General features: G+C 39.8%; 1 protein-coding gene across 1 annotated transcript in view; it reads left to right on the plus strand.

The window, feature by feature from the left end:
• Positions 1 to 12,153, plus strand: part of St8sia6 (ST8 alpha-N-acetyl-neuraminide alpha-2,8-sialyltransferase 6) — a 129,608-nt gene extending 117,455 nt beyond the window's left edge. Inside the window, exons 5-8 of the mRNA XM_038335357.1 lie at positions 3,281 to 3,425; positions 7,690 to 7,802; positions 10,310 to 10,402; positions 11,685 to 12,153. Coding sequence (XP_038191285.1) covers positions 3,281 to 3,425; positions 7,690 to 7,802; positions 10,310 to 10,402; positions 11,685 to 12,153 — 820 coding nt within the window. The remainder of the gene's footprint in view (positions 1 to 3,280; positions 3,426 to 7,689; positions 7,803 to 10,309; positions 10,403 to 11,684) is intronic.
• Positions 12,154 to 16,411: the final 4,258 nt, after the last annotated feature.

Below are 16,411 nucleotides of genomic sequence, written 5' to 3' on the forward strand. Positions count from 1 at the left end.
AGAGTGATAAGATGATGAAAATAATGGAAAATGGGTACTATTCAGAAAATACAAAAAGAAGAGGAAATTCTGCAGACTCTCGCAAGGCTGAAAGGTTAATCAGGTGCTTGGTTTTCATGTTCAGTTACTCTAAGAGTTCCTAAGAAAATGGACAGAGAAACCTCAGCAAGAAGATATCTTAGCTGTGTAAATAGAAGTTTCTCCTGACTTTACAGTTGATTAATCCAGGAATAATTATTAAGAAATGCTTTGACTCCAAGGTCCTCCCAACTCCCCCCAGGTCCAGGAAGGTGAGCAACCAAACTGACAAGGCTCACACAGAGCCCGTCCATGTCATAGAGACCAAGCCCATCGCCATTGTCCTTGGCTCCTCGGTCAGCCTCCACCATCAGCCACCCTCAGAGAGTCCGATTTGGTCGCATGTTCCATCAGTCCCATTCCAAGTGGACTTGGTGGTCTCCCATTAGTTCTGTCCTGCCGTCTCAGTGGGTGAACGCATCCCTCATGGTTCTGACTTTCTTTCTCATGATCTCTCTCCATCCGCTCCTCATCAGAACTTTGGGAGCTCAGTCCGGTGCTCCAATGAGGACCTTGGACTCAACATAGTGTAGAGAACCCTGATGGCTGTTTGGCCTCAAGAGGGAGGGAGTGGGGGTGTGGGTGGAGGGGAGGGGAGGGAAGGGGGAGGAGGAGGGGAGGAGATGGCAATTTTTAATAAAAAATAAATAAACTGGAAAAAAAAGAGACCAACAAAAAAAAAAGAAATGCTTTGACATCAACATCCCTAAAGGATTACATAACAGCATGTATGTTATGAAAATTTGACGTTGGCCTGTGTTATAATAACCAGGACTTCTAAAAGTATTGAATAGTAATTAATGTCTTTCTGGAATTTCTTTTAGGAATGGCCACCCAAATTCATAATTCTCAAAAATCATTGTACTCATTGATTGCTCTCAAATAAATGGTTATATGTTATTATGTAGGTGACTGCAATGATACTCAAATTAGTTTTTATATTTTTATAATTATTACAAAACAATTGTTAAGTTCTACTTTTATTTATTGTATTGTTTCCATTATCACATCCAACTGTTTTCTCGGTCTGCATTAAGGTATTTATACATATCCTCTCTAAAGTCCTTCAACGTACTCAGAAGTGTTATTTTGAAGTACCTGTCTCATGTTTCAGCTAAGTTGCTTTTCTCAGGGTCCATTACAATAGACTTCATGGTCCACCAGACTCTTCCTGCAACCCCTTTCAGCCATTCTTCATAACCCATCTTCATCCCTTTGTGACTCCCTGCCAACACGCAGAACCACACTCTACCCACAGCCACCACGCTTAACTAGTGTGCACCTGGGGGAGGCATGCTGATTGACTGTTCATTTATGTGTTTTTGCACTGGGATCTAGGCATCCGGAGTTGTGGTGATTGTGGTACATCTTGATGTAGATATCAGGTTTCACCTTGATGGGTGGGTATACTGTTCTTGGTCCCAGCCAAGGGAGGCTGTTGTGAAGCCTTGTTAGAGAATGATTCTGTGGGTTGGTGGGAAAGTCATAAAGGAATGGAGATGGCATAAAAGGAAGGGCTGAAAAGGGTTCTGGGAAAAACTAGGAGGAACCTGAGTCCTTATTACAAGGCCAAGTCTCAAGGGGGCAGAGGTGGGCTCGGAGGAGGAGCTCAGGCAGGCCTATTACAAAACAATGGTATAATATTTTTCTTTATTATCCTTGAGAGATCCATTTCAGATCCCACCCAGCTATGACAGTATGAAACCCCAGATAGTGCAGGGCCTTACATATATTATCATACATATGTGAATAATATATGTGTATGTTCTGTGTGTGCATATAGTGCATGTATAATAGACATGTATATAAATAATATATAGCATAGTATTATATATAATATATGCATATTATATATACACATACATTGAATATATGGCATATATACATAGTATTTATTGAATATACATAGAATACTTGTATAGACACATTGTTTATGTTTATTACATATATATGTATATAGACTGTTGTGCACATATATGTTTAGTTTATAAGTTAGACACTGTAAGAAATTAACCACAGTAACTCATGATAAAATACAGTTAAAACTGGGGCTAAAAAATTGTCATCATTAAGGCATTACCCGGCACCTGCAGGAGCAGATGCAGAGACCCACAGCTGAACATTAGGTGGAGTCAAGAGAACACTGCAGAAGTGTGGAGGGAGGATTGCAGGAGTCGGAGGGGTTGAGGACACCAGGATAACATGGCCTACATGATCCTCTAAGCAGGGCTCGTAGGGGCTCACAGAGACTGCAGCAAGAACACAGACCCTGTATGAGTCTGAGCTATGTCCTCTGCATATGCCTAATGGTTTCATAGCTTGGTGTTCTTGTGGGACCCACAACAATGGGGATGGGGGAGTCTCTGACTCTTTCGCCTGCATTTGAGATTGGGATGCCATATTCAGCTATGGTATGAGGGTTATGCTCAGTCTTATTGTATCTTATTAGGCGTGTTCCATTGATATCTCTGGGAGACCTGCTCTTTTTCTTTTAAAGGAAAACAGAGGGGGAGTTGACCTGTGGGAGAGAGAAAGGGCCTGGGAGGTGTAGAGGGATGTAAAGTACAAGAGAAAAATAAAGGTTAAAACAACAAGCCAACAAAGAACTTGGACTAGAGAGATGGCCCTATGCTCTACCAGAGGACGCAAGTTTGATTCTCAGCACCCGCATGGCTACTCACAGCCATCTGTAACTTCAGTTCCAAGGGACCTGATCCCCTCTCCTGGCCTCTGCAAGTACTGCATGCAGGTGGTGCCCAGACATACATGCAAATAAAACATTCATACGCATAAAAATAAACTGTAAAAAAATTAAAAATGTAACAAATAACAATGTTCTTATTAAAGTTATGTGGAACGGCTCATCCTCTTGAAATTATCTTGGAGCAGAGTTTCCTATGGGCCACTGAAACCTCACAGAGCATAGCAATGGCTAAGGAACAAGGATGGATTCTCTCACTTCTCTGTTTCGTGTTCAGAACTGTTGCCTCTGTGAAGTGGGCTTCCACCTGAGGGTGTGCACCCCACGGGTCACCATCCTCCCACCCGGGGCTGCAAAGGAGTGATGTCACCCCAGTGCCTGGCTTGTCTTCCTTCTGGAATGCAACAGCCCAAATTCCCTTGCGCTGTATCCATTGTCATGTCCGTGTTTGGTGTCTTCATCGTATTCCTCGGCTTATTCCTTTATTCTCATCCACTGTAGAGCAAAGCTGGCTTCCTGTTGTGACGCAGTTCAGACCTTCGTGGTTTCCCAGAATAACACTCCAATGGGGACTAACATGAGCTATGAGGTGGAAAGCAAGAGGCAAATCCCTATTCGAGAGAACATTTTCCACATGTTCCCAGTGGTGAGTAAGGCCGGTTTGCGGTTGTAACTAATGAATGAGTCATTTTAAAGCTAACGTGCTATCTTATGGCAAATGGGGCATGTATAGTCGTGGACCTGTCAAAGAGTCCAGTTCTTTTATTTTTATGTTTTACCTCCTCAAGATTAACCCAGGGCCTTGCTCAAGGTTGGCAAGGGCTCTACCTCTGAGCTACACCTCCAGTCCCTATGGAAGCAATTCCAAACGCAGTGTGGCTCCCTAAGAAGAGAGTTTATTACATATGTGATAAGTTCCTTGAGCCATCTATCCCCGCAGACTCTTCAGTGAATGAGCCGAGACAGGGCATGTCAGAGATCTACGGATTGGGGCTGGGGAGGTGACTACCACATTCTGCCTAGGATCAGACTCTTTTTGGTTGTCATTTTGGATGACTAAGCCCATCCTCGTACAAAAGGCTTACATGACTTATTTTAGTGACATCACTATATAAGAATTCATGGACAATTCATATAACATCCACAAGACAAAGTTTATTGTCTGCTGTTTCCACGGTTGTATCCTAAGCTCCTAGAACATATATACACTCACTACATGTCTGTAAATAAGCATGTGTAAATGATATGTCCTCTGCTGCTCGGCACAGTGAGAAAATGTAATTTCCATGTAACACAAGTACAGAATTGAGGGAGATTTTGTCATGAAGAACACTTTATTCCTTATAATCATGAATTCACAGATGTCTTCCTTATGATGTTTAAAAGCAATTAGGCCAAACTGATATGATCAGATGGGATCTCTGTATCTATGCAGCTTGCTATCCGTAGATAGGGTTTCATAATTCATTCTGCCTTTGTTAGATGTGTGACTTCTCAAAACTCGTTTAGTATGGCTTATGTAAGTTAATTCAATATTTTTGTGTCACAGTTCAGAAAAAAAATAATTAGTTAAGAATAAATGAAAAATAACTTGAAAATCATAGAGAAAAATGCTGTAAAATTTCTAAATGAAAAGGACAGAAAAGTTTCTCGTGATACAGAGAAGATTTTTAAAAATAAAGACAACTTTGGTGTTTATAAACAATTAACCAAAGAATGCAATTTGTTGTAAATAAGTGTACCTCAAGAAAGTCTAAGAAAAAAATTCTTAGTTGCATTTGGTGGTTTATGCACGCAGTTCTTGCACTTGTAGGTACAAGGTTCTGAGTTTCATCCCGGAACTCCAATTACAGACAAAAACATTTAAAACAAACAAGACCCTCATGAAACATTCGTGGGATACATTGAAACTACCAGTAAATGAAATCATGCTAGTAACTAGTGTTGCTATGCCCATGGGAGGCCTAGGATGGCGGTGTAAGTGGCATCTCTCCATCCAGGCACATCTTGCAGGTGTTTACCTTGCTTTCTGCTGCCCAGCTCAGAGATGCTGTCTTTCACATAGCGTGAGAAGAGGATGAAAGTTAATAATTCTGCTTATTAACAGCTGCACTCATTTCCAACTACCCTGATTCTTTTGTTTGCTTGTCTTTAGTTGGCAAACAGGAAACTCTGCTGGGTGATCTGGGTAAAACCATGTCACCATGTACTGCTTCTCCTTTCCCCTTCATGGCCAGGGATCAGGATGGAGTCAACCTTCTCCAAACCCTCCTTCCCATGGTGCACATTGTCTCCCCTGCTCCTCTGTGCCCACAGCTCCTAGGACCACCAGGCACAGAGCAGCATGCCATAAAACTTTTCCATCAAAAAAAAAAAAAGTGAAGTACTGCCTTCAAATACTGGTTTGTTTTAGGGGACATTGAAGTTTGTAATTTATTTCAGCTCCCCCTGAGCACCAGTTCACCAAACATACGGCTGTTTCTTCCCAATTGGTCAAGATACCAGAGAAAACAGTCATTATTTTGAGGGCTTAATTTGAGATGTGTTTCCCTTAGTAAACACATGCATAAAGAGTGCATTTGCATCGCTGCATTCCACCCTGTCTGCAAAACTCAGAATTTACTGGAAAACCATTGAGTCAAAACTCTGGAGCCATCCTGGGCTTGGATTTCAAAAATGAGAAATAGCTTTCACTGTCCAGGAAGCATTCATTAAAAGCCGGGCACGACAATGGGCCTTCTGGATAGACAGGGATGAACCGCATCATGAACATGCTAATCCACTCACTGGCTAGCAAGAAACTGGACTGGGCAGGGGCTTGGAGCAGCCTACCTGGGTCACAAGCCCAGTTCTGCCTGTTCAGAGCTGTTGCTTCAGCTCGCTCTTCTACGTTTCCATCTTTAAAATGCTCACATAGTGCCTGTGTAAGCTAAATCTGCTAGTAAGTTATGCCTGTGGAACAATGCTTCTCATACAATAAATACAATGTGGCAATTAAAATGTAAAGACAAGCTCTGTGTGCCTGTTGGGCATTTCTCAGAGGCAGTGTCATGAGGAGGTGTTAGTGATTGTGGCTCAACGTTCTTCGAGCGCTTTGAGGAGCTCAGAACTACAGCAGTCCTAGGATCTTGCCAGAGGAGCCAGTGACTTTGCTCTGGGGAGGGTGGCACCTTGGTTCTGTAGCCTCTCCCATACTCTTTGGTTTAGATACTAACATCACAGCCAATTTTCTGTTGCTGGTCATTTAACTGCCAGCTCACAGAGTTGCTGACTGTTGCCCAGTCATCTCTAGCGATGTCAAATGAGCCAACTCTACCTCACAAATGGGATTGCACTGGGGGGAAGCACTGGACCAGCAAGTCCTTATGGGAAACACACTATGAGCACTGCGTTAATCTAGCTCTGGGGTGAAAGATGAGGGGAAATGAAAAATGAAGACACATGTTCTCTGTCTGTGAGGATGTGCACTCCAGTGGAAGGGACAAACAGATCTCATCACTGTGGTATGTAAGTGCAGGGCCTAGGACACTCTTTTACATGAAGGGAATAGATCAGCAAGAGAAATATGTATGTCGAATGGCAAGGTTTTATTTTATACGAGGAGGATGTGGGGGAAGTGGGCAACCTTTTAGGGTAAACAGTATGGGTGAGTCGGAATAAAAAAAAAATGTCAGGCTAGAGAGTCCCCAAAGTGCACTGGTGGTCATCCGTAGGGTTGGCCAGCATAAGTCTAATGACTTCACTGAGACTACATGTCTAAGGATTAGTGAACCAAAGAATGTATTGATAAATTATCTTTAAATCTACACATTAATGTATAGAATTAATGTGTAGATTTAATGCTGTTTTCCAACTTGTTTATTTTCTCTCTTTTTAACTCTGAACTGCTCATGTTTGGTGGAAATACACAATACATAATTTTCCTATTTATCTTTAATTTCTCTATGTAGTATCATATGTCCATGGGAGGTAGGGGAAGATATATCAGGTGTCCTAGGCCACTCAGTTACATAGTGATATTGAACCCAGCCTGGGTTATTTAATAAAATAGCTTCATCAGAAACACTAATCCCAGCACTTGGGAGGCAGAGGCAGGTGGATCACTGTGAGTTTGAGGCCAGCCTGGTCTACAGACTGAGTTCCAGGACATCCAGTGCTGTTATACGGAGAAACTCTGTATTAACTAAAAATTGACATTGTAGTTTATATTATAAGAATATTATTTTTGTCTTATATTTTATTACATTTTATGTAGTGTTTATCCCTCCCAAGAGAAACAATACAAACTTACATGATGTTTTTTAATTATAATAAGTTGATCATACTGCTATGCATTTATTTATTTAATTAATTAGACATTGTGTGTGTTTAATGTATGGTATATGTGCACACATATGCGAGGGCACTTATACACAAAGAAACCAGCACCAGATGTTAGGTGCCTTCCCCAACCGCTGTGCACCTGCTGTTTTGAGACAGGCTATTTGAACCCAGAGCCCACTGATTCACTTAGACTTGCTGGCCCGCAAACTAGAGCTCCCAGGATGCACCTGAGTCCGCCTACCCATGCTCAACTCCAGACATGCTCTGGATTTGGTGAGGGAGCTATGGATGTAGATTCAGTTCTCACTTTCACAGCAAATGCTTCTACTTGAGGTATCTTCTCTAGCCCCTGTGCTGCTTTTTTTTTTAACCCTCCCCAGAGTCTGTGTCTGTTTTATTTTCTTACTCTTTTTTCTTCTTCTAAGCGCACATGAAAAATTAAATTTCTGGGATCCAGCTGATGATAACGTGGTTTCTTTTTTCTTGGGGGTGCTGGGAATTAGATGGCGTCAACTTCACCACATTGTAGCTTTAGTCCTAATTTTCAAGCAGTTGTGTCATGATTGGTTTCTGCTCTCTCCTGCTAGTCCCAGCCTTTTGTGAACTACCCCTATAACCAGTGTGCCGTGGTTGGCAACGGGGGAATTCTGAACAAGTCTCTCTGTGGAGCGGAAATTGATAAAGCTGACTTTGTTTTTAGGTGAGTCTTATCAAGAGGGTTTCTTGGGCGCCAAGGGTCCAAGGGTAATAGAAACAACCTATGTGCCGAGTTTTGCCTTTGTCTTTGTGATTGTATTGCTAGTATCTACAAGTTACCCAGTTAGGCTTTATTGGGTGTCACAGGACTCACGAGTTCCTCAGTTTGTCAGCATCAGGAGGATATGCAAGGAGAAACTGGATGGAATCACAGTGAAAGGGTGGGAACTGCAGGGCTGATTAGAGGATTCAGCCTGCGGGTTGGTACCACGGTTCTGAAAAACCAACGCAGGGGCCTTTGTTCTTCAGTCTCACCAGGAGAGATGCTGACTAGACTTTGTATAGTTACACAAACAGCACCACTTTCCGGCTTGAGAGTTAGCTCACACTGCTCATCTGCTCAACGCTGGTCTGGTAACGCAGTTTTGTCTAAATACAAGGTAGTCTATAAGAACAGACTCAAAGTTGATTTCTGTGTGTGCTTCATGTTAGTGATCACTGACTTGTCTAGCTGTAGTGTGACTTAAAAGAGGGAGCAGCAGGTGTCTGCTTCTTTACGTTCTGGGAGCATTGATTTTGTACATCAAGGCCCTTTGGTCCCCATGGAACGATGATACTTGTTCTATATATTAACAACAACCACGAAGGAGGTTCACAAACAGCTCCTCCCTCACACTCATCTCGTGTTGGTGATTTATATTGGTGGTAATTACACAGTGGCTGATCTGATGGTCCAGAAATTACTGAACACTCATTGAATTCATGATGGAACAGTTCTCATGCTTTCCTGTTTTACATTGACATCCGTACTGGAATGGGTCAGACATTGTTCACATTCTCAGTGTTTGTGTGTGGTGGGGGAGTCACAACGAAGATAAATAATGGTTCATGTAATAGGCTTTTATAGACTTAAAATTCCCCAAACATCTATGGTGGGTATTATGCAAAAACATTAATTTGACTTTATAGCAGCCGTAGAAAGAACAGCTTAGCCTTAAAGTCTAGGAAAAAACTCTCGGCAGTTATTTGACGGATCACTTTAGGACAAGGCCCAGATTTCCAGGTTCTACTTTAGCTGATGCTAGGACTTTTCTGAACACACTCTTTCTTCTGAAGTTGGCCATTCAAACTGAAATAAAACCCAGGGCTACATATGGCTGGTGTCATTAAAATGTATTTAGTTTTTAAGCCTGTACTTACTTTGCCTATGCTTGTTGGTTACAGATCGAGGTTGCCCATTTGTTTTCATTTGAAACATTGGGATACAAATTTAGTGTATAAGGAACAAGCATGGCCATAACTACATTATATAGTATGCTATAAATATACTGTTATATCTGTGCATGCATTTTATATAAATATTACACACATACATATTTACACACATGTGTGCATTCTGATGTTTTCCATAAAGTCTCCTGTTATATTAGAAAGAACTTTTAAGCCTGGCATGGTGGCTCATGCATATAATCTCAACAGTTGGGAGACTGAGGCAGAAGGGTCTTTGAGAACTTAAGGCCACCCTGGGCTGCAGAGTGCACTCCAATCAACTTGGGCTACAAAGTAAGACTCTGTCTCAAACAACAGCAAAACCACTCTGGATTCTTCAAAAGAATGTCTGTCTGTCTGTGACTTGTTGCAGGAGGCCACTGTTAAGATCTTCCTGTGGCCTCCTATCTATAATGAATACATATTTTTGATGTATATTTTATAGCAAAGTGAGAAGTACATATTTCATTTATTACTGTGTTTTATAGGGCATGGAGCAGAGTCCTGCAGCCTTATCCATATTACAGATGGTGTCAGCTGTATACAATGCTTTCAGGGGTACTCAGTACTTCCTTTCCATGCTTCCCTTTAAACAGATGATCTAAGTGAAGTTTAAAATATATTCCCTTTTTCCTGTCATTGGAATATATCAAAATCAGTATCTTTCATGGTTTTCCAATAAAATAATTAGTAATCTTGGTTTAAGACAGCAGGATGAAAATTGCTGCAAATTTCCTTTATTAATAATCTAATTTGGTGACGAAGATATCCACATAGATATCAGAAGATACTAATGCTTCTATGTAGGTTTTGCTTCTGGGAGACTCTATCACTGTATTTTCAGTGCTTTGGGTTCTTTAAGTCTGTAGTGACCATCCCATTGTGAGAATACAATCAACATAAATCAGTATAGTTGATCTACGTCACAACATCAATAAAAAGCCTTGAAAATTCTTCAAAAGCATGGCAAGGAATGATTTGTCACTTCTGGCTTGATACTTACAAATGTCAATGAAAATGTTAAAATCATGTGACCTTTTATACAGCGTTGAAACATCATCTGAGAGTCCAGTACTTCTTGTTATTTTCAAGCGGCAATCAGGTATCTATGAAATTCTCACTAGTTTCCCAGGCAATTGCAACAGCTGTCGAATGTGTGTGTGTGTGTGTGTGTGTGTGTGTGTGTCCACATCTGCTTTTTATAGATTGTATTTTGAGTTTTTTTTTCCTTCTTTATTCCAGGTGTAACCTTCCCCCAGTCACAGGGAATGCTACTAAAGATGTAGGAAGCAAGACGAATCTTGTGACTGTCAACCCCAGCATCATAACGCTGAGGTGAGTGCCTGCAAGCTGTCTGATCACGTGACACATTTCTCCCACTGCTGCTGAGGCTGATATACCCCACAGCAAAGCTGGACTCTCTCATCCAGGCTGGGCTTTGTCAGAAGAATGATTCAGTTGTACTTCTAGTGTTGTGAGCTACCTGTTTCTAATCAAAGGAGAATTTATCTCTTCCACTTAAAAAATAGGGAGCGCAGTTTCTTCTATTTTTTTCAGAATCTTCATTCCATGTACACTTCCTCCTTGATTTTGTATCTGTGTATGTGTGTGTGTGTCTGTGTATATGTGTGGGGTTTTTTGACAAAATTGTTTACGAGTTTGAGAGGAAGTTCTAACACAGCCTGACAAGTCCCATTGGCTTTCACTTTCAGTAGGTTTGTCATACAGAATACTTTCTATGGCTTCTGTAATGTAACTGTTACAGAATGTTGATTTGTCCATAAAAATTCCACATATATTTTGCTGCATTTTTTCCTGTCAGAAAGAGGCTCCTAGTAACACACCTTTAATGCCCGCACTGCAGAAGTAATTCCCGCACTGCAGAAGCAGGCGGATCTCTGTGAGTTCCAGGACAGCCAGGGCTACAGAGAGAAACCCTGTGTTAAAAAACAAAAACAAAAACAAACACAGAAGGAAAGAGAGAAACTGCTAATCATTAGTAATAGATGAAATTCCTCAAATTGTTCTAGAGTCTCCGAGTGAGGAGAAAACAGTATATCTGCCTTTCAAAAGCTAATCGTGAAAACATTTTACTTGAAAGAGTTCTTTCTCGGGTATCAGGTCACACAGAAGAGGTGACAGCCTAAATCAGCAAGGAAATTGTAACAACATGTAAATGTATATTTTCAGGAGGGCATAGGCTCTCTGAACAAAACTATTTGGTGATTAAATGTATAAAATAGATGAAAAATTTGACTTTTAAATATATATAGGCTATAGTGCTTGGTTAGAAGTAAGTTTAAAGGTATTGAAAATTCAGTGCAACAGTAGATAATGGGTTGTAATATAAAATAATAGAAGAAATGTCTTTCTGCTAATAAGTCTCTGTAGATCAAGAAAGAGGAATGAAAACCAGGTACTGATCTTGACATAATACTTGATCGATATTTCTAAGTCAGTGGTTTGACTTTTTAATATAATGGATATAAGTAGTTGCATTTCTGACCAGATATGTATTTGACATCATATAACCAAAATTAGTACTTTGATTATTATTATTATTATTATTATTATTATTATTGCTATGATGATTGTGATTTTTTTTTTAATTTGACAGATACAAGAACTTGAAGGGGAAGAACACAAAGTTTCTGGAAGACATTTCCACCTACGGAGACACATTCCTTCTCCTGCCTGCTTTTTCCTACAGGTTCAACACAGGCATCTCCTTTAAAGTCTACCAAACCATCCAAGAGTCCAAAGTTAGACAAAAAGTTCTCTTCTTCCATCCCAGTTACCTGAGGCGTCTTGCTCTTTTCTGGAGAACTAGAGGGGTGACAGCATACCGCTTGTCCACAGGCTTGATGATCGCAAGTGTCGCCGTGGAACTGTGTAAAAATGTGACACTCTACGGATTCTGGCCTTTCTCAAAAACTGTAGAAAAAGCACCTATCAGTCACCACTACTATGACAACAAGTTACCTAAGCGTGGTTTCCACCAAATGCCCAAAGAATTTAACCAGATGCTCCAGCTCCATATGAGAGGGATCCTCAAACTACAGTTAGGCAAATGTGAAGCGGCTTAAAGTTTCTTAATGTGAGAATAATTTCAAAAGGATGTGATAGGTGAGTCGTGATGTCACCAAACACTAAAGGAGGGAGGTGCAGAGAGTGGAGGATTGCCAGAGAGTTCCCCAAGTTGGCTAGACCAAAACTCCCCACTAACTTCGCAGCCTCCACCAGCCACTCAATCCAACCTCCAAATTTCTCTGAAATCGAGCTCACGATATCAGACTCAGACAAGAAAATTCTTGAGAGAATGTTTTAAAGCCTCTTGGCATAGGATTTGATTTGAGGCAGGGCCTCGCTGAATGTTTCCTAGTTACTACTTCTAATAGCTGTTTCCAGTTCTACTGGAGTGGTAATGAACCTGAGCCAAAGACCCCTTTTGAAGAGAATGGCTGAGTCACAGCATTCATCAATTTCTTACTCTCAGCCCTTCCTTTATTAATAACAGCTTCCCGTTATCTTCTCTTTCCTAAAGAGTACCTACAAAAATAGATCATTAAATAAGAAAGTGTTGAATATTCAGGAAGAAAATTCTTTTTACTTGGCCACGATCCTGCTTTTGACTCAGTTCACTTATGACGTTAGCTGCATTGAGCCGATGGTTGGATTTGGGGGCCTTTCCTTGCCTCTTTTGTCTACATTTTCTTTCCCTTTATTATTTTATACTAAATTACTTCTTCAAGGTTCTGCTTTTCTCCTCCCTCCCCGACTGAAAAAATCCACTCAATGACATAGGTAGTTAAATACTCACCGCTTCTCACCTTTTATCTTGTCTGTGGAGTTAACTCATCCAATTTTTAAAAATATTGAACATCTATTTGATGTCAGGCCCTGAGACCAGGCTCTGTGGGAGGGTATGAAGACATTGCCATTGGCAGAAAAATAAGAGCACACCATTGATTGATAAGACATCACAATTCTCATGAGGACAGTTACACACACAGTGCTGGAAGGATCGTAGACAGGAACAGTTAGATCTCTTCTAGTAGAATCAACTTCAGTGAAACTAGTTCAGAGAAGAGGTGGTTCCCAAATTAGAACTAGAAAGCAATCGATCTTGGCAAATTCAGAGGATTCTAAGTAGAAGGAAAGTAACAGGAAGAGAAAGCCAGTCGCTTGATTCTGATCATCAAAACAAGGGTGCTAGAAGGTAGAACGGGAAGCTGCCCTAAAGCTTCATGTTAGGATAGAGGGCAGGGTGTGGAGGTGATGGCTTCTGCACACACTGGTGAAGTGGGAGGAATTCGGATCCAGGCACTTCAGGAAGAAGACTAAGCATGGAAACCCCTCACTTATTTCTCCTGGGAGAGATGAAGGTTTTCATGAGAAATTATACTTGGAAGCGTCAATCCATAGTAAAATTTGAGTAAATGTTAAATATGAGCACTTCACATCCACCCCTTTGCTGATGGCCCAGTGATGCCCCTTACTGTAAATCATAACACATTTATTAAGTTATTTGACGATAAATATTCATGTGCATGCATTCCTGCTTATCCATGAATATTCCCAAGATATCTAAGACAGAAGTATAGAAGATGAGATCCACATTCCAAGATAACCATAATTTTTATTTTTAATTCTTACCTGAGCCATCTTATTGCATATCAAATGGTTTTTACTGTGTTGTGAACTCTTCATTATGATGTAACCTTGTATTTGACATTTGTGATTTTATTTCTTTTGTTCTTTTATAGCAAATTAAACTTATTAGCTTTTAAATTTATGAAAGGTTCATATATAAATATTTTCAAAAGAACAAAGGCTTTTAAGTTACATAAAATCAAACTTACTTATCATCTTTCTTCTTCTGGTGAATAAAGACTCTTTTATGCTGCTGCTAATGGATTTAATTAGCTTTAAGTATCTCCTAGCAACATTGGTCATGTTTCAATCATGATATTAACAAAGAAATATTTTTTAAAGTGGATCAGAAAACTACCATTTTTATAATTAATAAAAATATTTCTCAAAATATTTTGTGTCTGGTAGAAACAAAGTCTTTTTGATAGTATTGGGAATACATGATTGATGAACAAAATTAAGCTGTATTGACTTAAGTTATTAAATAAACAGAAATAAACAGTGTAGAGATATTGCAAAATGTTCTAGCAAAAAAAATGTCTGGTTAGGAAGCTTTGAACTTACTTAGTGTTTTCCCACATAAGATGCTATTTTAACTCAGGAGATTTTAAACATAAAAAAAAAAAAACTTTTTAGTGTCACATACATGGATTTCAGAAAGTCTCAAGATAACCTGAGGCTAATGATCATCAATTCAGTAGAAAAAAATCCTTGAAACTTCTGTATAGAAAAGCACAGAGTTGTCCACATGGAAATTGTTGATTCATTTGTTGCTTTGCATTTGTGTTGCCAAACCTGATTGTGTTTGAAGATTTCCTGCATAGTCAGACGAGTCCTTGAGATTTCCTTAGTGCTGTCGTCAGATCTCATGCCGCCTAGTCCACAGAGCTACAGGATGGAGTTTGGGGCTGTCTTTGGTGCTTTGCTCATAGTATGGAACTTGCAGCAATTCACTGCCATGGGACAAGAAGAACTGTGGTTAACAATTGCTGTTCCCAAAGCTGATGTGCTGTTTGCAGAAACTCACTCATTGTGTTGTGCACTCGATGCATCATAGATTACATTCACGTCTCCAACACATTCTGCTTTAAAACTACCTCCCACATCAGTCTGTAGCTGTGATTTTGCCATGGCTTGAGGCTTTTGGATGTTACTCAAACTCTCTTTAGACGAGTCCACATCTAACAAGAGTGGGTGGCTCATTTACATCTGGATATTTCCTCCCTGGGTGAGCATGACTTTTCCTTTGTTCCCTTGTGATTTGCCAATAATGCGCTTCCGTTCCCAAAGCCAACATGACTAAAAACATTCTAAAATATGCTAGTATATGAATTGTGGTAATTCAGGAATATCAAGTATGTAAATTTGTAAAAACAAAACAGGGTTTTTTTGTTACTTAATGGTGGTTAATACTGTCTCAAGCTTCCGCCAAGATCAACACACACAAAAACTCCTGTGGACTTATAGATTAACCATACCAAGTCTGACAACACTGTCAAGGAGTCTGTGTGGTGAGCGTTGTTCAACTGCCGGTAGGTGGATGAATTTGATATTCTGCTATTAAATTCCAGTCCATCTGTAGGCATTAAAGGCAGATAGTCTGAATGCTAGTGCTAGGTAATGGCAGACTTTCAGTTAAGATTTTTAGGATACTTCATGCTTCGAGGTTCTAAGAGACATACTAGCTTGCTTGATTTTATATTCTGTTTGTTGTTTGTCATCACTGGATAATGTACCAGAACAATAAAATTCAAAATAATTTCTTACCAAATCCAACGGAAAAAAAAGAAATACACATTCAAGTTTATTGTTGGCAGTGCTGCATGTGAGAACCATACTGTGGACAAAGGGATTTTTTTTTAACCTTCAAAGAAAGGCAAAGACAGAGCATGAATTTCATGAAAGAAGATTTCATGCTACATGTGAATTTAAACCTAGCAAATGTATGGACTTTGAACAGATAATCAAGGGCATTTTGTCCCTGAGTACTTTCTTTGCATAGAGTACTGAACTGGCCATAAATCAGACCCACTTTTGCTTAGACCTTTTTTCCTTGCTTACAAAAAAATCTTGCTAGTTAAATGCTGTATCTTGTCAACTATTTTGAATCATTCCAGGAAATTCAGGAGACTTTGGGAAAATTTTAAAAATAGCGTGTAATAGTTATGCTATACTCTTAAAACTATTATAGAAGTATAGTTTTATGTAACATATATATTATTTACATAATATTATATAAAATGTTATTTTACTATTGAACATTGAAGACATTGTAAGAATCTGTTATATTTGAGAGACATAGAAAGATTCCTTCTCTATCTGTAATCCAAAAATCCAGATTAATAATATTTCCTATTTATGTGTGGCTCTGGAGGCTGGATAAAAACACCTCTTGACTTTTATTACTCTGAGTCATTGCTCTTCTAGAATCATTCTTCTTTTTATACAAATATTCAAGTGGTGAATGATAAAGACACACTGCTTATATAACGGGGACAGTCAAACTCTTTTTTAAAAATAATTTATTTTATTTGCATTGGTGTTTTGCCTGCATATATATCTGTGTGAATCCCCTGTGTTGGATCCCCTGAAACTGGAGGTAGTGACAACTGTGGGCTGTCATGTGGATGCTGGGAATCAAGCCAGGCTTCACTGGAATAGCAGTCAATGCTCTAAACTGCCGAACCATCT

The sequence above is a fragment of the Arvicola amphibius genome, chromosome 6 (assembly GCF_903992535.2).
Source record: "Arvicola amphibius chromosome 6, mArvAmp1.2, whole genome shotgun sequence".
NCBI classification, from domain to species: Eukaryota; Metazoa; Chordata; class Mammalia; order Rodentia; family Cricetidae; genus Arvicola; species Arvicola amphibius.